Source organism: Echiichthys vipera (assembly GCF_963691815.1).
Source record: "Echiichthys vipera genome assembly, chromosome: 1".
NCBI lineage: Eukaryota > Metazoa > Chordata > Actinopteri > Perciformes > Trachinidae > Echiichthys > Echiichthys vipera.
In genome coordinates this window covers 28,101,822-28,126,002 of record NC_139826.1, presented here as the reverse complement: position 1 = coordinate 28,126,002, position 24,181 = coordinate 28,101,822, and the positions used below count along the sequence as shown (strand labels likewise).

The following is a 24,181-nucleotide window of genomic DNA, read 5'->3' as shown; positions in this document are numbered from 1 at the left end:
AAAAAAATCAGTGCTGGACTTTAAAGATTTTTATTAACTTTCAGTAAGATGCATAATAGAAAACGAGATCAAGCCATTTTCTATAAAAAAATAAAAGATCAAATCACTACGAGTATTAACATTTGTTTAAGTCTGGAAAAGCAAGAATGGGAAACAAATCCATGCACCTCTTCACTTGTAATGTTAAATTAGTTTTAGTTATGCAGACAGAGGCGCACTCCGTGTACGGCCGGACCACTACACGCTGTTTAAACAAAGCAGCTTACCACCTTTTCTATAATCACCATTACAAGACTGTACCTCAGTGCACTATTGGGAATACCCACTGTGGAGGAAAATGATTGGAAAAGACAAACATTGAGTGCTTTCCCTTTTCTTAGTACCGGTGGGATTATCTTATGCTCATGGTGAGCACGCAAGTGTAAGAATAACTTGAACAAACAAGTCATTGGATCTTTAGAAGAACATCTTAAGGAGCCCTCACACTTGGCCCGGTTGATCCGTGCTGTGCTTAAGCGCGATTGCCCCCCCCCTCCCTCTTCCCCCGCTGGCCAGGCCCAGACTGCACTCACTGCTTCAAAAGATCCTGGCCAAGGCACTATTGCTTCTGGCTTATACGTAATCATGTTGTAATAAGACACATGCATTGATTAATGCACTGCATCACTTTGTTTTTGAAAAGAGGTTCTGTAGACCTCTGAGTTTGTGAGTTTTGTCCGACTTCTTTCTAATATTTTCATCTGACAAAATTTGCAGTAATCATTCCACCTCTGTATCAGTCTACAGTGAACCCTTCGGCGCCATTGTTTTTGAATGTCCTTTGCCGGAAACAGTCACATATAAATAGTCGCCAGGACTCCCTTCTGTGCTCGTACATGTGCAGTCGCTCCCACCTCTCTCACACTGATCAACCTAACTAGACTTTAGCCGTGAGTCATGCAATGTACAAATGCCAAGTGTGAGCACGCCCTAAATAATACATTTGACTCTCCCTCTGCCTCTTTCATTCCGTGGGATATTTAATGATTTTTATAAATACTGTAATTACATAGCTAAAAACAACAAACAGCAGTTCAAGCAAATTCAACCAATTTCTAGAACATAATGGAACAAAAGTACATAGCTGACAGTGAACTTTCCGCAAATTCAAACTGCCTCCATCCTTGTTAGAAGACTCGGTCCTCTCGGCTTCAGCAAGATGCACCCCATCTTAAGCTAGCAGGTCTTTGGCTTCTCATTAAAGTGAAAGGAAAAAAAAATCCAGAGGTCACAAAGGATATGCAAAAACATGCACTTGCCACAGAGGAACAGCTGCTTCCATTCACTAATGCTTGTGTCCACAGTCTATTACTTGCTCACTTGCACACACTGGTTCATCTCTCCATCGCTCAGTCTGTCAGGTTTAAGTGAAATGAAGGGTCCATTTAGATGGTCTGGTATCCAGCGTGACTCCTCTTCCTGCCTATTAGATATGCAATGAGGACGATCAGCACCAGGCCTGCAAGAGCTGCTCCAACAATGATGGGGATGAGCATCTGGTCTTGGTCCATCTGACACTCCTCCGCTGGACACAGAAAGAAAAGATGAGAGGTTGATGTTATATTGCAGAATTTGAAATCTGGAAACATGTGATTTATGTTCAGTAGTTTTCTTTACATCTAAACAGCAAAACCTGACACCTCTGCAATTATAATTTATTTTGACTGACCACCTTTTAGCAGTAAATGGTTAACTGCCCTATTGAAATGCATCTTTATAGAAGGATTACTGATATGTGATTCAAATAGTTCTGGTTTTATGCTTATTAATGGCGGTTTCCCCAGTTGGAGAAACGACCGAGTTAATTAGAGTTGTGGCACATCCTGTGTCATAAAAATAGTGTGGATAAGATTGATTCAGCTAAACAAGAAATAATATTTAATAAGATGAGAAGATAGATACCAGTCTAATGTCAGTCCTGAAAATATGAAGCTACAGCAGGCAGAGCGGAGTGTTTTCAGACATTGGAGTAATATCAGTCGGTCTATCTGCGTATTCAAGCAACACGAAAAATGTTAACTTTGGTCATCAACCGCATCTATGAAATGCCAATTAAGTCTCATTATCAGCTTTTCCCATGCAGCAGAGTGCAAACACTATCGTCCTTATCAACATTAAAGTCTGAGGAAAGAGATGAAAAAAACATGGGATAAAAAGTGGATAACAGCAGGCATGTTAAAGAAAGATTTCGTACCTGTGGCAAACTGGTTGGTGGTGACTTTAAAGGGTTGCACCTGCAGTCTGAATGTGTTGAGAGAGAAGGTTGGCACCACAACCAGGGTTTGCTCTGCATTGCACATGTAAGAGCGGCCCAGCGTACTCCGCAGGTAATCAAGACTGGTGTTACTGGCTGTGAAGGGAGCTGTGGAGAGAGATGGATCATTAATGGTTGAATTAAAGGGATAGTTCTCATTTTTTGAAATGGGGTTGTATGAAGTACTTAATACGATAATCAGTGCATACAGTAGACGACGGTTAGCACGCCACTGGAGAAGCAAGCAGGTGTACCAACACTGAAGCTGCTGCAAAATGTATTTTAGTCGCCATAAAAAAGCCTCACCTCAAAAAAAACATTTTGTAAGTGTACGCTATATTTAGAATATTTTCACCGCTCTACCTTGCTGTGAGACCGCCCTTTCCTTTGGCATAACATTTTCTCAACGTATTTGTACACCTAAGCACAACTGTGCCGCACACTGCATTACTCTGCTGTGTGAGTCAGACTTTCTGAGTTTATGAAATAAACAAGTACCAAGAAAAATAAAAATGAGTCATTATGACAGCGATGACGTTCACTTTGGAGGCATTATACCTTTTCTGAGATGGAGTATACGGAAGAAAATTCTGCGGATGAAGGCGGAGAGAGAGAATGAAAAACTTCTGTGGAAAGCGCTTTCTGGATAAGGTAAAGCTGTGAAAATATTCTAAATATAGCGTACATTCAAACTGATTTTTTTTAAGTGGCTAAAATACATTTAGAGTGCTGCCACTGTCTACAGCAGTACGTTGCTTTGCTTCTGTCTCTGTACTCCTGTCTGCGTCTCCAAACTGGGGACGTGGTAACCGTCATCTACTGTAGGTGGGTAATACACTGACTATGGATCAATACCTCATACAACCCCACGTCAAAGCCAAACTACCCCTTTAAGCTGATCAGAACAAGACAAAAAGTATGCTGCTTGTGGCAGATGACATACCAGTCGCATCAGACCAATTAGCAAGCAGAGTTACTTCCCTCAGGTGGTACTTGTTGCTCGTGGAGTTCTGTGGATGAGACGGGTTTCAATAAACACTTGTATCCACACACACAAACTAGCCATGTAGCTAAATTCACAAAAGAGGAAGAAAAGTCTCACCAGAGTGAAGGTAAAGTTGAGCGTGGTGCTTCGCTCCTGTGTCAAAACCAAGGAAGCACTGCTGGCTCCACATGATCCCGATGAACTGGTCAGGTTGGGAGTCAGGTTGACTAACTCTTGGACAGTCTGGCAAAGTAGACAAAGATACATCTGGTTTATTTGTGGTTTTGTTATGCAGAATAGTATTTATCGATTATTGTACTATAAGTTGTAACTGCTTGTGAAGCGATTGTTTACCTTATTTTGAGATAGAGAGAAATAGGAGACGTTGAGCTGCAGTCCCATTTGGGCCAGGAGACATACAGTGCCGTTGCTGCTTACAGAGTAGGTGCCTCGCTCAGGTGTTCCTGGAGGGGTTGGTGCTGGAGCTGCGGTTGTTGTAATACTGGCAGTGGTAGGTGGAGGTGTAGTGCTGGCCTGATCTGCCATACATACGCTTTCTGTGACAGGAGAAATGATAAAGAAATGTGTAATCAACCATAAAGAAGCAGGTCCCAACTACAGTGAAAACCACCCAGTCGTACCTGTTGGACTCAGGTCGTTCCCTGTCATGTACGCCTCCAGCCTCATATCAGAGAAAGTGACAGCTGCTCCACCAATTCCAAAGGTGGAGGGGCTCATGCAGCGGTAGGTGGTATTGACCGTCGCTAAGATCCCAACTGAAGCCGACACGACAGTGACAACATCTAGGACAAAATGAAACATACGACAAATTACTTATAATTCTATTTGTGTTGTTTATTGTAAGCAAGGCAAGGCATCTTTTAGGCATGCGATTTATACATCGCATTTCACACCCCACACCACAAGACAACTCAATGTGCTTTACATAAAGACAAAACGTTCTTTAAAAACAGCATAAAAACAAACAAAAAAAAACACACAGTTAAAAGCAGGAGCAAAGAATAACAAAAAAGTAAAATAAAAGAAAATTGATACATTTTAAAGTTATTAAAACAGAACTCAGGTATAAACGCATGAAAAGAGAGATGTTTTTAACCTGGATTTAAAAGTGCTCACAGTTGGGGCTGATTTCAGATCTGCTGGTAGTCTGTTCCAGTTGTTTGCAGCAAAACAGCTAAATGCTGCTTCACCGTGTCTAGTTTGGACTCTGTGCTCCACTATCTGACCTGAGTCATTTAATTTCAGAGCTCTAAACTCTACTATCATGTCATTCATGTATTCTGGACGAAAACCATTCAGTGATTTGTAAACCAGTAGCAGAACTTTAAAATCTATTCTGTAGCCGACTGGGAGCCAATGTAAGGTCTTAGGAGATGGGGTGATGTGATCTGATCTCTTTATTCTGGTTAAAACTCGAGCTGCAGATGTTTGATTTTTTTTGGGGGGGGGAGTCCAGTCAGAAGACCGTTAGAGTATTGTATATTTACAAGCAAGTTTGTTTTAGCAGCTTATTAGATTCATTATTTCTGAAAAACAATCTTCTGAGGTTCTCACCGGAGCTGTTAGTATCAGGGAAGATGGAGGTGTCGCTGAGGTTGTACTGCAGCGACAGGTTAGCCACACTGTACTGACTTCCATTGGTTGAAAAGCTCAGCCCCAGTGCGTGGCCAGGTCCAAACACCGCCACCAGCCACGGTGAGCTGTCATCTGTGCCACATGAGCTGCTGCCTGTATCGACCGTGGTGGAGTCCGGCAGAGGGACCTGCACTGTTCTCTGAGGAAAGACAAAGATACGACCGGTGTTTTTTAAGGAGATACAATCAACTAAATCATTAACAATGCTTACAATACTGTCGTCACTGTTCGTACCATGGTGCTGGAGGTGTTGTACGTGATGGAGAACGATGCAGAGAGCTCAGCCTTAATGCAGGTGGAGTTCCCCTCGTTCACCTCGAGAGTAACAGCCTGAATGCAACCTTTAGAGAAGAGCATAATGATCAGGAAAAGAAAAGAAAGGATACTGCAAAAAAACCCACCTATTTTCAGCTGTCTTTCCATTTTATTCTGGACAAATGGATATTACACAAGAGGAGTGTTCATTTTTTTCTTTCATAACTAATAATTGTCATTTGGGATGTTTGTGGGATGGTAAGCAAGTATGGATCCTTTTATGAAATGTTTGTTTTGTCTTTTCAAAACTATGCTGCAAGTTATAGCCTACAACTAAACACAGACTACACAGACAAAATACAGACAATAACAGTGTTAAATAAATGTCCATTCTGTACTTTTAGTTTTTTTATCTAATTTGTTATTATTAAAAATTGTTGTATCTTATCTGATGCAAAAAAACTAACAACATGATTAGTGATAGACCGAAACATCGGCCGGCCGATATTATCGCCCGATGTTATCGCCCGATATTTGCGTATTTTACGTGTATTGGCATTGGCCGATGCAGGCTGCTGCGTTCGCAGATAGTTTTTTACGGCATTATTTACAGACGCTGAAGTTCACTTGCAGACCACGCATAGCTCCTCCCCCACTAGTAGAGTGCTGAAGCCTGCTCTTCAAGACAGCGGTAAGTTTTAACTTTCAGAGCATCTTTGAACTGTTTAATTTAGCTAAAATATTGCCGTACACTTGGAAAGTGGAAACATGGATGCCAAATGCATGCTCCATATCCGTTTTGCTTAAAACTATAGCTAAGTCTATAAAACTGCTTGCCATTGTGGCTATATGTATTCATACATATATCATAAGGGATATCATAGCGCAAATCGACAGTTCGTATTGTTCATCGGCAAAATCCATATTGGTCGAACCCTAAACATGATATCAGCATTTTATATCGGCTATCGACCATGCTCTCTAAATATCAGCTTTCATCACTGATCGGTCGACCATTTGTCAACTCATGATATTTAAAACACCCCACAATGATTAACAATAAATATCGATATGTTGTGTAGCACAAATTATTAAAGCACCCACACAGGTGTTTTCAGTTAACTAGTTGATCAGACCTCTTCTCAGGACTGTGTGGGTGTGTTTACTGTGATTGATTGACATATTCCTGAGACTCCTGATAGCTTTGTTTCACCTGTTAAGGCGGGACAAAGTTAACCTTTAGCATTCTTAGTGGTAGACGGACGGTCATGTCCTCATAAACCCCCATCAAATTCTCATCAAAGCCCCGCCCACCTTCAACCCAAGCAGAGGTCTAATCAGCCAGAGTAACTGAAAAAACCTGTGCGGGTGTTCAGGGGCTTTAATGCACAAATGACCTGATTCTGAGTTAAACTAACTTTACTATATTGTTGATAGTAGAAACACTAAGTACTCGTTATCTTGGTCTTCTGATTTTCATTTGCTTGGTTCGATAAAGGTTACAGTACAAATGATAGTAGCGATTGATGATTATGATTATAACAACAGAAGCATTGTTTTATAATGCCATGCCCTACATACACAATAAAGCAGTTCAGACAAGCCACCACCAGAGGTCTACAGACAGCTAAGAGTGAGAGAGCAAAATCAGAATCAGAAATACTTTCATAAACCCAGGGGGAAATGGTTTTTGTTTCAAACTCCAACAACAATGTTATACAGATAACACATATTTGTAAAAACAGAAACATCAAACAGTAAATGTATATATAAAATATATTTACAATAGTAATATATTGTTATGACCCCAGGTCATTATTATGGGGTGTGTGGAGCTGTAATGCTGCTCTGTCCCTCCTCTTCCTCCAAGTGTGTAAGCAGTCTGCTTTGAGTGTGTTTCAGGATGATTGATAGCAGGTTGGACATGCTGATTGGCTGGAGCCCACCTGATTGCTGCTGCCAGATTGGCCAGAGGCAGGAGAGGAGCCTTTTTAAACCACTGGCTTGCAGCGCTCTTTCTCTCCAACGATTCACCCACATCCAACTGGGACCAGTGTCTAGCTTGTAAGGATTTTGAGTTGTGCTTTGTGAAACTTAGTGTTAATTGTCTACCTGAGTCTTTTGTAACCTTGTACCATTAGTAAATTGTGTGTAGCCTAGTAGGAGGGCGATGCCTTTTCTTTAACCTTTTCCCCTGTTTAAGATTTTGTCTTTTTGTTAATACTTTTGATTTGATTTTTAGGGAAGGTAGGGAGTTGGATGATTTTTGTTTGTTGTTTTGGCCTTCTCTCCCTCTGAAGAAATAAAATGCTACCTTTTAATTTAAAGGTTTCTGTGACACTGGCCTTCTTGGGAGTAAGAAGAATGGGGAGCAGCACATCATGTTGTGTTACTGATTCCCCTAGATCAGGGGGCGTAACAATATACAGATCAAAAGTACTGTAATAATGTGGGAGTGTGTAATAAAAAATCCCACACACTCCCTGACTTTTCCCCGACCTGCTACTATAGAGCTTATTTTAGCTATATGTAACTGGCGTGTCAGGTGTGTACTTGTTAACCAACCTGGCAACTTTCACAACCCGGAAACTGCCAACTCACTGTCTCTATATTTGTGTATGATCGTGGCTGTAATTCTCAAACAGACTGCCTGCAACTAATATCTTTTTAAAAAACTCATTTTTTTACATCACAATAATGCCAAATGGGAGTTTCACCACTTGCTTCACACACTTCCCTATTTATTTATTTATTCTGCTCCATCCGACTAAAGTGATAAAGGACATTCAACTGTTTGGGACCAAAAAAAAAAACTTATCCGGGATTAATGTGTCTGACCACAGGCCACCATGGCTAGCAGGTTTCAAAATGAACTTGCCTCTATAAACTGCTAAGAAGGATTTGTGGAATTAAAAAGAAGCTCCAAATAGTAGGTGGTAGCTGGCTTGCATTGCTGGGAGACAGATTTATTTAGCATTTGGCTTGTGGGCTGTGCTTCTGGTACTAATTTCATAGCTCACTTATTACTCAGCTGACTGAGCTTTTCCCTCTTTCTTTCTCCATTTATATAATTTATTGATCCTAAAGGACAGAGCACTGTTTCAGTCTCTGTCAATCATCACACTCTTCCCTGTGCTGCCTTCCTGAAACTTGACCCTGATAACGCCTCTGTTCACCCTGTAAACACACAGCAGACGGTTTACACAACACTGCAATTTGACCGTGAGATAAAAGCGGTTGTGTACAAAGTATCAAGCTGTGTTAGCCAGTCCGCTCGGAGAAGATAACACAACAGAAAAGTATCCTGATTATGTTGTGAGAGAATGCTGGTGCAAGCGGGATTAAAAGGTCACCAGGGTCTGCAGCAGAAGACCTCAACATGTTTCAGGGTGGAAAACAAAACTAAACACCTAGTTAACTACAGTAAACCAATGATATATTTAGTATAAAGATGTAAAAACCACCGGTTATAGACATCCTTCAAACATGTGTGTGTGTGCTGATTAAACTGATCATAAACTACTCTCAGTAGGCCTCTACCCTCTTTTATTTATTTATTTTATTTCTGGCATGCCAGTTAGATAAATCATCACACATTATCTTGGTTTACAATTCTCATAACCCAAAGGGAAAAAGGCAAAAGCTTATCTAGTCCCGCCCCCGTTACCAACAGAATACATCATCTCCATCATACTATTTTTATTGTGTCCTTTGACATAAGAAAAAATAAATAAATAAAAAAGAAAAGAGTAAAATAAATCAGAGGAAAGTCAAAACAAAACTAAAGCAAAAGACAACATCCTGCTTATGCACCAGTTGACCTTTGCCTCGTACTGTGCTTTTCAGAGTCTACCCTCTACTGGGCTGTGTGCAGCATAAAGGCATCACACCAGTCACGTGAAGCTCTCAAATGACACAACAATGAGGCCAATCTGCTGGTCCACAACATCAACAAAACCGGGGTATTACATTAGAATAGAGTAGAATAAAGTCCAGGGACTTCTCCGATAACTCTGGTCTGTTTTGACACAACCACCTGAGCTCAGACGACCTTTGGACTTTCTAGGACAGGTCCATGAGAAACTTTTAAGGGCTGTCGGTCCAACATTGGACACTTGCAGGGGTATATCTTAGTTTCCACTTGTTACTGCCCTTTCCCAGGAGCCCCCTCAAGTATTACATCTAACTTATACATCCTGTGTTAATGGCTCAAGATGTAGAACTTCTCACCGGGCCTTAATACTTTGGTATTGTACTATATTTTACTCAAGTACACATTTGTTATATACATTTAGACAAGAGTTAATTGCAACTAACGATTATTTTCTCCATGAATAAATTAAGATGAATCCTTTAAAGTGTCCAAGGCAACAACTTGTATTAATATTATACTATATATTGTATTTTATTGAAGAACACACCACTAATGTTAGCCTAACGTTAACTTTTATCGTATATAACTGTTAGTTAGCATACATTTAGACAACACTTAGCTGCAACTAACGATTATTTCCATTATCGATTATCCCGCAGAATTTTTCTCGATTAATAAATTAATCAAATTAATTATTTAAGTAAAACAGTGTAAAAGGTGATCATTTCAAAGACTTTTGTCAGACCAATAGTTCACACCCACATAACATTAATATCTTATCATATGAGATAAAATGAAGGGGAAGGGGGTAATCTCAGAAAATGGAAACATGATAATTCAAATAGCTGTTAATCAAAATCGCTTTTGTCTCTATCTATCAAATCTATATAACTGTATATAAAGGGATACGATGAATCAAATTTGTTTCAACTAACGATAGTTATACGCAGAGGTGTTGCCAACAGGCAAGGCAGGCGACTGCTTGGGGTCCTAGGCCAGTAGTGGGCCCCTGAGGACTGACAAACTTTAAACTATCCGGCTGTTAGTCTGACGTAACACCCTTTCAAAATAAGATTTCTGGGTCCAAACGCTTCGTCGAAACAAAACAGACAACAGCGCCCGTACATGTGAACAAATACGATCACCTCTTTCGTCAGTTAGACACCTTTTTCATCGATAAGAAAGAGTTAAAATGACAATTACGTTGTTTTTCAAAAACTCAGATCAGTTCAAACAAGGAGAACACGGCACTGTGACGTAGAAATACGAGGCTCAGAGCGGCTTGGACCCGGAGCAGCAGTGACAATGCGCAAAGTTTGACCTCCTTAAGGGCGCCCCACCTGACTGCACACACGTTTTTATTGTTTGTTCTTCATAATATAGTTGACTATGTAGAATCTTCATTAAAAGCTATATTTAAAAAAATAATAAAACACCAACAGGGCGTTTTGAGGGGTACAGAATAAAAGTATTGTTTCTCCATTAAAGAATATATTTAGTCGGAGTTTAAATTTTTTTTGACGGGTTTGACAATGACTTTGTTTCACGTTCTGCTTACATTGTACCAGCCAATAGCGGCCGGCATTGCGTGTTGCCAGGGATGTCTGTTGTTGAGCGCAGCTACTGTAGGCTGGCACAGGGTGAAATGAGTTTACCAATCCTGCAGCTGCTTATCTGTCACAACAGCTGAGTGAGCTGAAATGGGCAAAAACCAGAGTCAATATAGGCCAAGCATTCACTCGATGGACTGAGATAAAGGAGTTAAAAAGCATTAAAACGCACACCGAAATGGCTACGTTTCTCCTTGATCGGTAAGCTAACTTTCATGTTTACTTAGCTGTAACGGTAACTGTCAGTTTAACTACTCTGCGATACTTCAAACTGACTCTCCTGTAGGCTACTGGGCCGGGTCAGACCAACCTGGCAACCCGAGTGCTTTAATTATTTTTTGTTGTTGCGACTACGATCTTGAGACAGTAGGTGGCGGTGTTCTGCTCAGTCTCCATATTCATCCTTTAATATGTTTGAATTGTAGGTTTTTTAAATGTTTATACTCATATTTTGAAAATAACTAAAATGTGCACTTTTGAAATAAAAAAAAAATACTTTTTTCTTGTTGGTGGTGTCAGATTATTTATAACATAATAATGATGAAAGGCGGTTTGTGAGGGCCCCCTGTGAATTTTTGCCTAGGGCCCCAACAGACTCTGGAACCGCCTTTGGTTATATGGGGGCACGTCTAAGAGACCGTTACCTGGTTACAATAAACACCTCAACTCACCAACGGTCAGATTTCGTGACGTCGGTCCTACTGTAGCGGACGAGGACGGCGATGAGTTAGCTTAAAAACCGCAAAAACACTCACCCAAAACTGCAAACCAGGCGATGATGAGCGCGGTCAAAGCATAAGGTGATTTCATCCTCACGGTGCAGACTTTTCTTCTTTTTCACTCCGTGTAATAGAGGGTAAAAGCCCGGGGAGAGGTGGTGCTGTGTCGCCGCGGCTGAATGCGCAGGTGGGTCTACGCAGCGAACTGCACTTGACTTCACGGACCGTTAGGAAAAAAACTGAGGCGTCACAGTTGTTGTTCCTCTTCCTGTTTTTGTTGTTGGTGGTGTTTACGTTTCTCTGCTGTCTGAATATACAGAAAATAGTCGTGAAAGCACGTAATGCTGGTAAAAATGCTCAGTGAACGCGGTTAGATGTCACAGCCACACAGTGAGTAAGCCATGTATCGTCATGTGAACTGGGTGCGTTTACAGCCACCCAGTCACGTGAGACTACCCCCACCCCACGGCTCTATTCAAGGCAGTCCTCTGCCCCATTAACAAAACCAAAATGTCACAAATAAGTAAGAGTTAACATAGTTTTAACTGTAACTGCATGGGGAAAATGTTTACTGCTTTATATGATTTAAAACATTACTATACACAGGGTTCCCACACCTTCTCAAATCAAGTCAAATACAAGCACTTCTAGGTGCATTTTCAAGCTGATCCAGCACTTTACAGCTGTGGTAAACTACTAATCTGTATATAGTACAGTACTCACTGTTCAGTAAACGTATTATTGCACTTGTTCATCACATTAAATGAAACAACCAGCATGATGTTTTGAGACAGAAGGACAGCAAATGAAATGACAAATGAAAGGGAAACTTACTCGACTAACAGATCGACAGAAATATAAAAACACTTATTTTTACAATCTGTTAATCGGCAAAAGTCATTTTTCATGCAATAATATGGGAAAATGCTGCTTTCAGTCTCTCAAATGTGGAGATCTTATTTTCTCTGTGATATATCATCTACATGCCATCCCATATAACATACATTTCAAGCAGCTTCAAGCACTTTATTCAAAATCCTAACACTTTTCAAACCTTGTAAACAATAAAATTCAAGTGTTCACAAGGATTCCCAGCACCTGTATAAACCCTGTGTACATAATGTCAGGAGGGTGTAAAAGAGACACCTAATAAGAAAAGTAGTGCACTTCCAGGAATAATATTTCAGCTCTCCTTCGGGGAACTCACACAAGTGACAAAATGTCAAAGCTCATTCATTAAAAATAATTAAATGAAGGGAGGAGGGGGAAAGAAACAAATCAAATACAAGAATACATTTTCTTTCAGTTGGTTTTTCTTCCTGACACTTTTTTACTCAATTTCATAACAAATACCAAGTATAAAATTGCAAAATAGCTGCCTGATAAAATGTGTTACTATAGGAACTCACACTTGAGCATGATTCAAATACTTGGCATTTAAAAGATGAGCATTATGGTGTATCAAATGTACTGTATGATCTGGATAACAACTTGTTGCATGCTATAAGGGAAGTATGTGATCCCCCACACACTGACTGTGCTGCAAAGCGTGTGTTGCTGGTCAGCTGACACATTCACCAATTCACGAGGGTGTGCAAAACCCTAGAAGGAACGCAGAGGCTGCTTTAATGCTGCTGCCCTGGAGTTATCAGCGCCCTGCTACATTCTCTCTCTGCATACTTCAACCACGCTTTTTTAACAAAAGACTTTCCGTTTTCTTGCCTTAACATTAGACGACAGTGTCAGACAACTCACTCTTGTTGACTCAGTTGTTTAACTAATTTCTTAATCATACAAAAGCTGTACATTCCCAACTGTGATAGTGGAAGTATTAATATTAACCCTTTCAATTTCATCTTCCAGTAACTCGATATTCAAATCCTGAATGGCTCATTTCTGTCAAAGTGAAAATAGCTGAGTGCTTTTAAAACCCAAATTGAAAATGATTATACCTCAAAATCAAGTGTATGTCAAGAGACAACAGACAACTTCCTTATGGTGTCATTTGGGGAATGAATGTTGCAAAGTGGAAAAGCACACAACAGTTTAAGTAACGTCCATGTTTTGATACTTAAACTTCACACAACATAGCTGCATACAAAAATCCTTGTTACTCACCAGCCCAAACTGCCCTTATTCCCCCTAATTAAAGTGTAATTCCTGCAACAAAAAAAAAAATCATCCCATGGTCTTTTTCGGCACTTACATATGTCAAATAAGCCAACAAGACAGTTTTGTGTATAAACTATTGACGGAGAAATCCAGGAGTCGCTAACAGTTGGACGCGGCTAAGTATGGTGAAAGCATTGAAACGGCTTTTTTAACCACTAATACTGCTCAAAATAACACCAAACCTCTGCAGTAGCATAAGAAGAGTCCTTACACATTAAACGAAGCACCAATGAGCTCCCTCCTTTTGGATTGACTTTGGTTATCGACTTGAATGGACTTTACCACGAGAGGAGCTGGTACCGGGGACAGTCGGTAAGTCTTTCAAAACACTCTTTTAATAAACTCCGGGTTCGCTAACTTCGTTGTTGGTGCTTTGTTTTAAGTGTAGGGACTCTTATCATGCTACTGCAGAGGTTTGGTGTGTGCGACTCTCCCGGATTTCTCTGTTAATAGTTGTTGCACGAAAAAAACTGTCTTGATGGCTTATTTGATGTAAGTGCAGAAAAAGACCCTGGAATGATTTTGCGCTAGAATTTCACTTTATCCTGATTTGTCTTCACACATTGTTTTTTAGATGGAATCAGATTAGACTAAAGAAGTTGTACACTGTCCACATGCCACTATTAGAAAGCTCAAGCTGACCGAGCGCAGACGTGTGTTCAAATAATTAAAAAAAAACCACTACCACTAGGTCATCTACAAATCATTCATTGAATCATTAAATATCCATTTATTCAGATTCACTTTTCTCACTCTTACATAGAATACAATCTGATCTACAAAAACGTCAGCACATGACAATGGACATTTGGACATTTTGGTCAAAACATATAAGATACCCAAAGAAATACCCAAGTGGCTTGCCTGCATGTCATTTAACTTCAAGCAATGAACCCTCCCACTGACCCAAAAATGTCTGACCCAACCCGTCCTTCTCAAGTCTCTTCTTGTCCTCAACAGCTGTTTCTCTGCCAAATCAAGCGACCAAACAATCAGGTTTACACTCAGCAGTTTATGCAGCCATTCACAAGGAGAAACAAACAAAAAAACTCAAGACAAACCAGCTATGGTAAAAAATAAGAGATTTTAGAACAACATGATGGAGAAAAAAAAATCCAAGTCCCGGGGAGGAAAAAAAAACAAAAACAGAGGAAAGTGCTAGTCATTTTCAGTTGAGTTTTGCATTAGCAGATTTGTAAGTCACATAAACCAACCATCAACAACCCAGGCCACTCCTCCAGCCCCATCCCACTAAAGATAACGCAGAGCGGGAACAGTACAGCCAAGTCTCTCTCGTCTCTCTGGAGCTCTGTGTGATCTGAATGCTGCGTCCAGGATCGTGGATGGAGGGAAGGATGGGCACCAGAAAAGAGTCGGGTGGCTGAAGGGCTGTAATGCTGTTTTTGGGGGGGGACCAGCTGTACGCTTGCTGTGAGGAAAGCATGGCAGTAACAGCGGTATCCCTTCAGGCAACATAGTGGTACTGATTAGGAGTCTCTTTGTCACGTTCCATGTAGTCTCTGTCTATGAGCGACTCGATCCGCTTCTTTAGATCCCCCGGCTGTAGAGAGTAAAGCAAGTCAGATGCGGATGAGCCTTGTGTGCGTGCGTTTGTGTTGAAAGAAAAATCCAAATTAATAATAATCACCTTTACAGGGAACTTCAGCTGGTTGAAGAGCTCTGATACAAGTAGGTTGTGACTGAGGGTCTTCCTCATCTTCATAATACGCACCACAGCTGCATCGATCTGATACTGCCGGTCTTGAAACACACGCTCTGTGGTGCTTACCTGCTCCTCTACCTGTAAGAAAAATGTGTTTACAAAGTGAAAAAGAATCATCCTTTTGCACAGGAAAACACAAAAAAACAAAACAGCAAAGCACACTGGTTGTGTGTGTGTGAAGAAAGACATTTTTACCGTTTCTTTCATCTGAATCTGGTTGATCTTGATGCGGAACAGTTTGTGTTTAAAATCATTGTTGAAATTGAAACGGTCTCCATCTTCTACGTCTTTTCCTCGAGGATTCTTGTTGAGGACGCGTGCTTTTCCGCAGGCCAGGGACTGCAGGGTACGACTGAGCTCTCCCTCCTCTGTGCAGGACAAGAGAGTGAAAGATGGTGTGATACAGCAGATCTCTCACAATAGATTAGCTGTGCTTCATGTTTAAAGACGTGTATAACCTATGCCAGTGGCAGTGCGAATCTCCTCCACGCTGAAATCCTCTCCCTCATTAAACATCAGCAGCACCAGTGTCTGGAACAGCGAGACCTGCAGTTCCTTCTTACCCTGCAGGACAAAGTCATCATTGTAAGTGCAGCTCAGATGTTTACTCAAGCCAACTTGTCTTTTCTCTATGACCCGTTAGGAGGCACCGTGCCCTTACCTCTTTAAACTCTGCCTTTAGCACAGCATGGCCCAGTGTGGGCTGCCACTGCAACTTCCTCCCACTGTGCTTCCCCAGGTAGAACAGCTTAAACACCTCCTGGAGTTTTACCATCTACCGGAACATAAAGAGATGAAATTTGTACCGACAAAGTCTGCTAAGGATCACCGTGTTGCCGTCAGTACACGAAATAATAAAATGACCTAACTAGAGACCATCTTATGATAACACCAGCCGCGATGTCAAAGGGGGCCAGGGGTGTAAAGTGGTGTGGCAATGGCCCCTTCCCCACTTCCTACCCCCCTACTTCCGCTGTCCTTGCTTGGACCACACCCATCTTTGAACTCAGCCTTCATTTTTTTCAACTACTAACCTGTAAAGTTTCGTGACTGCATCATGCATGTTTGTTGGGCCATGGGTCCTTCCCTGCTTCCGGCCCCTTGCTCGTATCACATACATTCTTTAACTCAACCTACTCTGTTTTCGCTTTGATCTCAACTAAAGTTCCATGACTGTATCTTGCATGATTGCTAGAGGTTTGCGGTGACAAAATCTGTCTGTCTCGTAAATGGGTGTCTCCAGGTGCATATTTTACAATGATCAATAACATACACACAAACACACAACAAATTCAGCATCACTGTCGCGGCTGGTAAATATTGTGCCAAAGCACAATGTGCACAAAATGCAGCACCCAAACACAACTGCTTACCTCTGGGGGCAAGTGGACCTCCATGGGTGTGTATGAAGGCCAGTAGCCCATAGTGAGGATGTTGACAGTAAGTTCTATGTTGCTTGGCTCGCTCTGGTTCTGTATATACTGAGTAGAAATATAATAACTTTTAGCATTATGCATAAAAAAATGCATTAAAATGACACAGCAAAGTGTAATGCATACACATACCGTAAACGTGGCATCAACATATTAAAGCTACATGTTTATTTGTATGTGTGTGTATGTGCACAGTGACTGACGTACCTGTTTAAACTGGATCATGATGTCTTTGGACAGTTCCATGTCCTTGAACATCCCCTCGAGCTTACTGGTAAATGCCGCTCCGCATTCTGGAAGAAGACAAAACCACATAATATCACAACTGACTTGTTCTTTAACCACCACATGTGCACTTTATTATTATTTGTAATCATCTTGCCAGTCCAAGATATAAGACTTTGGGCTCACCATGTTTGAGTTTGGATAGCATGGACTTTTCAGCGTCAACAGAAGCACTCTTGCCGACCAGCAGACGCTTAGCCAAGTCCTTCTTATAAAAAGCTTCAAACACATCTTTTCCTGCAGGGAGAAAACAGAGATCTAACGGTCTCAGCAGAGAGTAACACGCTTCATAGTGGTTTTTAACAAAATTGGACTGAGAAAGCAAACACACAGAAGTGGAACTAACCGTGTATGAAACGGAAGATTATCATAATCTTATCCAGGATTCTCTCCAGCTCCTCCTCTGTAGCCTCCTTGTTCCCTGCTCTTAACTTAGAATCCACATATTTAGCTAAAGAGGAAGCAATAATCAAGAGAGCCGTTATCACACGGTGGAACTAATTCAAAGCACATTAAAATGTTTGCATCCGAGTCACAACTGCATGTAATTTAATTGCCTGACCCACCGATAAGTTCAGCAGGTTTGTTGGGCCTCTTGTTGATAAAGGTCTCAAAGGCCTCCTTCATGGCGTTGATGAATCCCTCATTCCTTGTAAAGCAGTTCTGTGCCACATTGTCCATCTTGTCCTTGAAGTCCAGCAGGTCTTGCACCATGTCCTTGTCTTTCTCTGGAGTACATACGATCTCTCCACCGAAGGACTACAACCAGAGAGAGTTTCAACGATGTGCATTTCCCAGACACCAAAAGAGCATGGACACGTTTGTCTTGATGGTAAGGTTTTGTGTTGTCTGTCTACATATATGTTGGGTGAGTTATTTGTATACCTTTATGTAATCCCTCCAGAACTGCAGTAGTGTGGGAAGTCCTCCCTTCACCTTGCTGAAGAGCTGGTAAAGGAGGGCCAGCTCAGTCACTCGATTCCCATCCAGCAGGGTGCTCAGACCTTTTTGCATGAGCATATTAAAAAACATAAAATTCAACTGCATTTGAACAATTAAATGTTTATGACTTGAATTCATACAAGACCGCTGTAGAAAAAAAAGAGTTGATAACATCTTTTGCTTAAGTCGTGCACTATGCTCTAGTGGATTATTATTAATCATAACTATTTCACATCAGGTCACAAGGCAGATAAAGAAAATGGATTTGATTAAGAATTTAAAGCAGAAAAACGAAACACTGCATGACTTATTCAGAAGGGGGGACACTATACAATAAAGGATGTCGCGATTCTCCTTATTCATGATTTGATTAGATATTAAGGTCACAATTCAATTAAATATTAAATTTAAACTTGACTTTAAACTGACTTTTTTATTGAGTCTTGGTTTACAAAGATCCACTGATTGGTGGTTAAATGCCCTGAAAACTGTAATTTACATTTTCAAATTAAAAAATTCTTCCATAAAAATGATATGTTATAAACGCCTTTTTGTCATGTAGCACACTAAGGCCATAGAGTCAAATTGAAGTGAAATTGAGAACCCGTTTTGATCGATTTTTGATTCAGATTTTAGATTTTTGAAATTGTGATGCCCAGACTCACAATGTAACGGAAACCAAGAAGAAGCACAAAAACTACAGCCTCAAAAATCCCCAGAGTGGAATCAATTTCACAGTCAACAAAAAAATGTTCTCAATAAACTTCACAATTGTAGCCACACACAAACATGCATGCTAATGTACAGTAGAAGACTTATTAAAGACATACCTTTTTGTAGCATTGCAGTCATGTGTTCTCCTAAAAGTTGTTTCTCAACGCAGCTAATAAGTGGTTTCCTGCGAAATAATGAGAAAAGTAGGTGAGAAGATATTCAAAGTCGGTCCTTTTCTTTGAGAAAATGCCTTCAATCTCCTGAGCAGATTTTTCAGTCTTACTGTTCATCAATTATTTGTTGATCGCTAATGAACGCTGCAGTTAAAACTAAAGCTCTGGAGTTATGTGTTTAAAACTACTGGACAAAAATCATAAAGTGTTAAATTAAGCCTGAAAGTATGTTAACCCTTGAATGGTGTTCATTATTACACTATTAGATCAACATTTTTTTATAAATTGTAGAGAACAACACGGTTTTTTAAATTTGTCCAGTAAAAAAAACAAACCAACAGACTAAAAAAATAAAAAAAATCAGTAAGAAGATGTTGAGGGAGCTTAACATGAAACGATGAGAAACAGTGTATTGAATATTTAGTGAACTGGGAGGTCAATTGCCACTTTGATGCACATGGTCTATAAAACAAATAAATGCAAATACACTTATATACTCTATTTAATCTAGACATTCAAAGACGCTCCTAATGGTATTAAAACTATTAAAGAACAAATTACTGAGTGCTCTGGTCGAGGTAGCTCACGATACGATCATTTTCCTCCTCCAACCGACGAGCCACATGGTGCAGGTACTCAGGCACCTGGACACACACACACACACACACATTAATTTGCAGATGAGAAGCACATCCTTGGTATTTAGTGTATAACAGGTTACTGATGAATAAGTGATAGATTATTTGTCTCACTCACGTCTCTCTCCTGCATCATCCGCTGTCCCTCTGCTGCATACAGACGATTGGTCTCAATCAAAAATCTCTCCTCAAAGGAATCTTTGTAAACCTAAACAAAAGTTAGACAGTCAAAATGATCGCTCAGCCTGTTTTGTACTGGTGAGTTTGGTAATAAACAGGTGATGATGTACCTGTAGGTCTGACAGCATGCCCAACAGGCTCCTGATCAGACTACGGTCTACTGTTTCTCCATTTCGTTCAAGTTCTATCTGCTCCAAAATGCCATCTACTGTGCGCTTCTGAACTGCACTGTCACTCACAATGTGGGTGCGAAACAGCTCCAACCCAGTGTCCCTGCAACATATACACATCACATCAGCCTCTGAAGAGACACCTCAACAAACAATACGTTTGCATAAACTGGAACTTTACCAGATGGAGGGGAGTAGGGAGTTCTGAAGCACATAGGTACGATCCAGGAAGAGAAAGATACTTCGGATCATTATCTAAAAAGAGACAAACACAAACAGTCTTAAAGGACACTTTGTTATCAGCGAGAAGCATTGATACGCATATCTCTTAAACACCAGACTTACAGTTTGTCTGCAGTGGTCCTGCCAGCAACGATTCATTCGCTTCAGGAAGGAAAGGTTGTCCAAAGACTCTGTGAGCTCCATGTTAAGGAAAAATCTGCCATTCACTCATGTAACAAAAACAAAATTTTTATAATATTATCCTGCAGTCAGGCAGCATGTATGAACACCTTGGTTTCACTTCTTGGATTAAAAAGATTTGGGTTATCAAGCTGGACGACTAATGTTTTTGTTTTATTTATACTGAGCATGCTGAGGGTCTTATTTGAGGGAAAAAACTATGCAACAACAAAATCTATATCGTAAGTCCATAAAGCAAATTCTGTCTACCTAAAAACAGTCTAAAATAAAATGGAAGCTTTATAATTTACACACACACACACACACACACACACACACACACACACACACACACACACACACACACACACACACACACACACACACACACACACACACACACACACACACACACACACACACACACACACACACACACACACACACACACACACACACACACACACACACACACACACACCTTTGATTGAAACAGTGTGTTAAAGGACTAAAAGTTCTGAAAAGGACTAAATGAACGTGGTGTCAGGGGCTGACAAGAAGCCAAATGCAGTTTTTTTTTTTTTTTACAAAATTACGAGGTAAGATATCTACTATCGTGGAAGTCTCTCTCTCTCACACAATGCGTCATGAGTCTAAATGTAAGAACCTCTAAATATGCATCTAATTTGTCAGTAAAAACACATAACTCGCCTGATTTGGTTGTGCACAAAAAAAAGGATATTCTCTAAACTGCTGGATCTGGGCCTGCACATGATCTTCACAGACCTGTCGTAGCTTCTTGTACAGCGTGGGGGAGACTTTATACGAACAGAGGTTTTCTACCGCCTTCAAGAAAGAGACGAGCACAAAAGAAAACAGCAGAGTGAACACTTGTGACATGATTTCTTGATTCAAAGCACAAATTTATTTTAAATTATGAGCATTATAATGACATTTTTATTAGATTTAGCCATTGGTTTTCAATCATTTTAGCAATGTTTGCAAATCTACTTTTGTAATGTGGAAATGTAGTTTGCAATTCCATATGCTGATGTACTGTGTACCAATACAACAGTTACAAAGAGAACTGTTTTCACAGCTGAAATTTACAATTGGCAACTTCAAGTCTGTATGAATGGAGAGAAAAAAATTAAATTAGAATAAATCAGCAAACCTGATAGAGCTCCTCCAGATTGTACTTGATAGAAGTGCTGTTCTGGATTGCACCGACTGCATCTCGTAGCTTCAGCCACGTGTCTTCAGTATAGTTCTCGGCTAGTTTTGGCCTGTCTGTTACAGAAAAAACAGCAACAATGTTTATTAATACACATTGGAAACCACCAAACAAGTTAACAGGAAGGCATTAATACAAATGAAACAATATTAGAGTCTGGATATGAAATAGTTTGACATGTTTAACACACATCATTAGTTGCACACTTGTAAACCATCAGTCCTGATAGATTATAGTCCAGTGCCATTTTTCAAAGGCTTCATCAAATGTAGGCACAAAAAAAAATCTACAAGCAATTTCTAACTTAACTCCCACAAATAGTGGGACTTGCTTCTACTCAAGGGGGAATTGTTGGGTCTCTGTAAATCATAAATAAGTAACAGAGCGTGGTCTAGACCTACTCCATATGTAAAGTGCATTGACAAAACTTTTGTCAGGATTTGGCACTATAAATAAAATAAAATTGAATGTAATATTAGTTTTCATGACCACTGACAACCATTTAACTAGTCTACACCGACTAAAGACTGATGTACCTAAAAAACGCAAATATCGCATCGGCCGATACGATACATCGGCCGATGCGGTCTTCTGCATTCGCCGATAGTATTTTTTCGGCATTATTTACAGTCAGGCGTTCACAGGCAGCTTTGTGTTGCTGGAGACGTCTTTTTTAAGTTAAATAAATGTTCCTTTTTTTTTAAATTGAGACTCGTAACATTTGTTATCATCATTGTGTCATTTTTATGTCAATTGAGGGAGCAAAAGTAGTATCGGCTCAAAAAAATCGGCAGCCCGTATCGGTCATTGCTAGTCGATCCGTAGCCTACACCACACACTTTGGACCCAGGGGTAAGAAAGTACATATACATTTTGGGTTATAGTGCTATATTTTGAGACTGTTCACTGAGTATCCCATCTCTGGTAAACAAGCTGGGCATGTACTGTCCTGAAGAAGTTTGCACAAACAGTAAGTTGTCCTAAAGAAGCTTACGGTTTTACATTTTTCCATAAAAACTAAAATAAACTACTGTTTTTTGGAGTCTTTGTAGCCAATGAAATATGATTAATTAGTATGTGATGTATATCTGCACATGAATATATGCAATCCTCTAATTGGGCATCGTGCAGAAGTTGTAAAAGGCTTTAAAAAATCATCACGCCACATAAAATCAATGCATCAAGGTAAAAAAAACTAAATCACTCGCAGATGTAACGTGATGACAAAAACAAACCCTATTTAAACCTGACATGCACTGATCAGAGACACTTTTTTTTTAGTGATTTAAAAAGTTGCATTCATGTAATAAGTGATGTTAAATAAGGAAGGTAAAAAAAGAAAATCAGTGGCAGTTACCTTTGAAATTTTTGATCACTAATTTCTTTGAGGCGCCACTTTTGCTGGAGGCCACAGCGGAGGTCCTTGCCATCATCCCGTTGGTGTTGTGCTCCGTTATAGCGGAGAAGCTGACTCTCTTGTCCTGTCTTGTGTCCTCTGCCATTATCAGATTAGCGCTGTGGCTTAACGCTGTGTGTATGTTTCAAGTGTTTCTGCTAAAGTTACTGTTAAATTGTTTATACCTACTGTCACAAAGACTCTTGTGTTGTTGCACCGGTTGTCTTTTGGTGGACAGCACAGACAGTCAATTTAAAAAACATTTACAAACACACACTGACTAACTGCTGGGTTAATTAATCAGAATACATAACCACCGTCAGCTAAGTAAACAGATAGCTAAGCTAACACTGTGTCATCTAAAAACTGCAACACACTTTAGCTGCGTTTTCTCACCAACGTTTTTTTTTTAATTTTAGTCCATGCCGATCTTTTACTACTCACAGAACTTAATGAGTCAAATTATCGTATTTTTGAGACAGCGAACAATCGCGTAAAAGCGACATAGTTGACGCTGATATGTAACAGACCCATATTATTGGTGTCTTTCTTCACCCCCAGAGCTAACGTTAGCACAACAAAATGGCTTTTCTCAGACACTTCGGTTGGACAGGTGCATCCTGGGTGAAAAGCGGCCGAGTTGCGTTCAAGGACCGTTTGAACTTTCAGCTTCAGTTACAGTTTTGTTTTGTTTTGGGTTTTCACCCCAATTTTTTTAATTATATTTTGCAGAAAATAAAACAAGAGCAGTATAAGAGTTGTACAGTGTATCAACGCGTCTTCCTTAAAGTGAAAAAAACAGGAACAAAAACAAAAAACCCCAACATAAATCCCAACATCCCATGTCAGACTGTGGTCTGTGGTCACAGTAACCAACTAAGTAATTTAATAACATATAACCTAAGTAGATAGGTAAGGTACAATGAAACCAAATGGAGGAAAACTATAGCTAATAGTAAAATAAATAATGCCGTTTTGTTTTGTTTTTGCAGTTCCCATAACATTAAATAAAATCATCACATTAACAGGGTTCGTACAGCTGCTGGAAATCCTCAAAGTATTGTGTTTTCAAGGTTTAAAAAAATCGCTTGGATTTTGAATAAAGTGCTTGAAACTACTTGAAATTTATGTTATATGGGATGGCATAGATGATATAACACAGAGGAAAAACTCAGAAAAACAGCATTTTCTGACATTTTTCAATTAAAAATGACTTTTGACGATTAACAGATTATTAAAATAGTTGGTGATTATATTTCTGGTGATCTATTATAACTCATATAGACTTTATTTATTAAATTACAAGAGAACATGCTATATCAGGGGT

General features: G+C 39.9%; 2 protein-coding genes across 2 annotated transcripts; both read right to left on the bottom strand.

Annotated features, from left to right (window-relative positions):
* Nucleotides 1–14: 14 nt before the first annotated feature.
* Nucleotides 15–11,788, bottom strand: lamp1a (lysosomal associated membrane protein 1a). The gene is made up of 9 exons (XM_083931694.1): nucleotides 11,429–11,788; nucleotides 5,169–5,275; nucleotides 4,854–5,073; nucleotides 3,920–4,081; nucleotides 3,633–3,835; nucleotides 3,396–3,521; nucleotides 3,237–3,303; nucleotides 2,234–2,401; nucleotides 15–1,564 (listed from the first exon to the last, which is right to left on the bottom strand). The coding sequence occupies exons 1-9, from the start codon at nucleotides 11,481–11,483 to the stop codon at nucleotides 1,425–1,427; spliced, it is 1,248 nt and encodes a 415-aa protein (XP_083787820.1). The 5' UTR covers nucleotides 11,484–11,788; the 3' UTR covers nucleotides 15–1,424.
* A 2,612-nt stretch (nucleotides 11,789–14,400) lies between these two features.
* cul4a (cullin 4A) lies at nucleotides 14,401–23,419 on the bottom strand. The gene is made up of 20 exons (XM_083915418.1): nucleotides 22,816–23,419; nucleotides 21,399–21,514; nucleotides 20,967–21,070; nucleotides 20,168–20,237; nucleotides 20,004–20,077; nucleotides 19,763–19,925; nucleotides 19,591–19,680; nucleotides 19,396–19,478; nucleotides 18,778–18,845; nucleotides 17,891–18,009; nucleotides 17,572–17,764; nucleotides 17,352–17,456; nucleotides 17,132–17,242; nucleotides 16,928–17,013; nucleotides 16,661–16,768; nucleotides 15,949–16,062; nucleotides 15,746–15,851; nucleotides 15,483–15,655; nucleotides 15,213–15,365; nucleotides 14,401–15,125 (listed from the first exon to the last, which is right to left on the bottom strand). The coding sequence occupies exons 1-20, from the start codon at nucleotides 22,958–22,960 to the stop codon at nucleotides 15,030–15,032; spliced, it is 2,277 nt and encodes a 758-aa protein (XP_083771544.1). The 5' UTR covers nucleotides 22,961–23,419; the 3' UTR covers nucleotides 14,401–15,029.
* Between the last annotated feature and the right edge of the window lie 762 nt (nucleotides 23,420–24,181).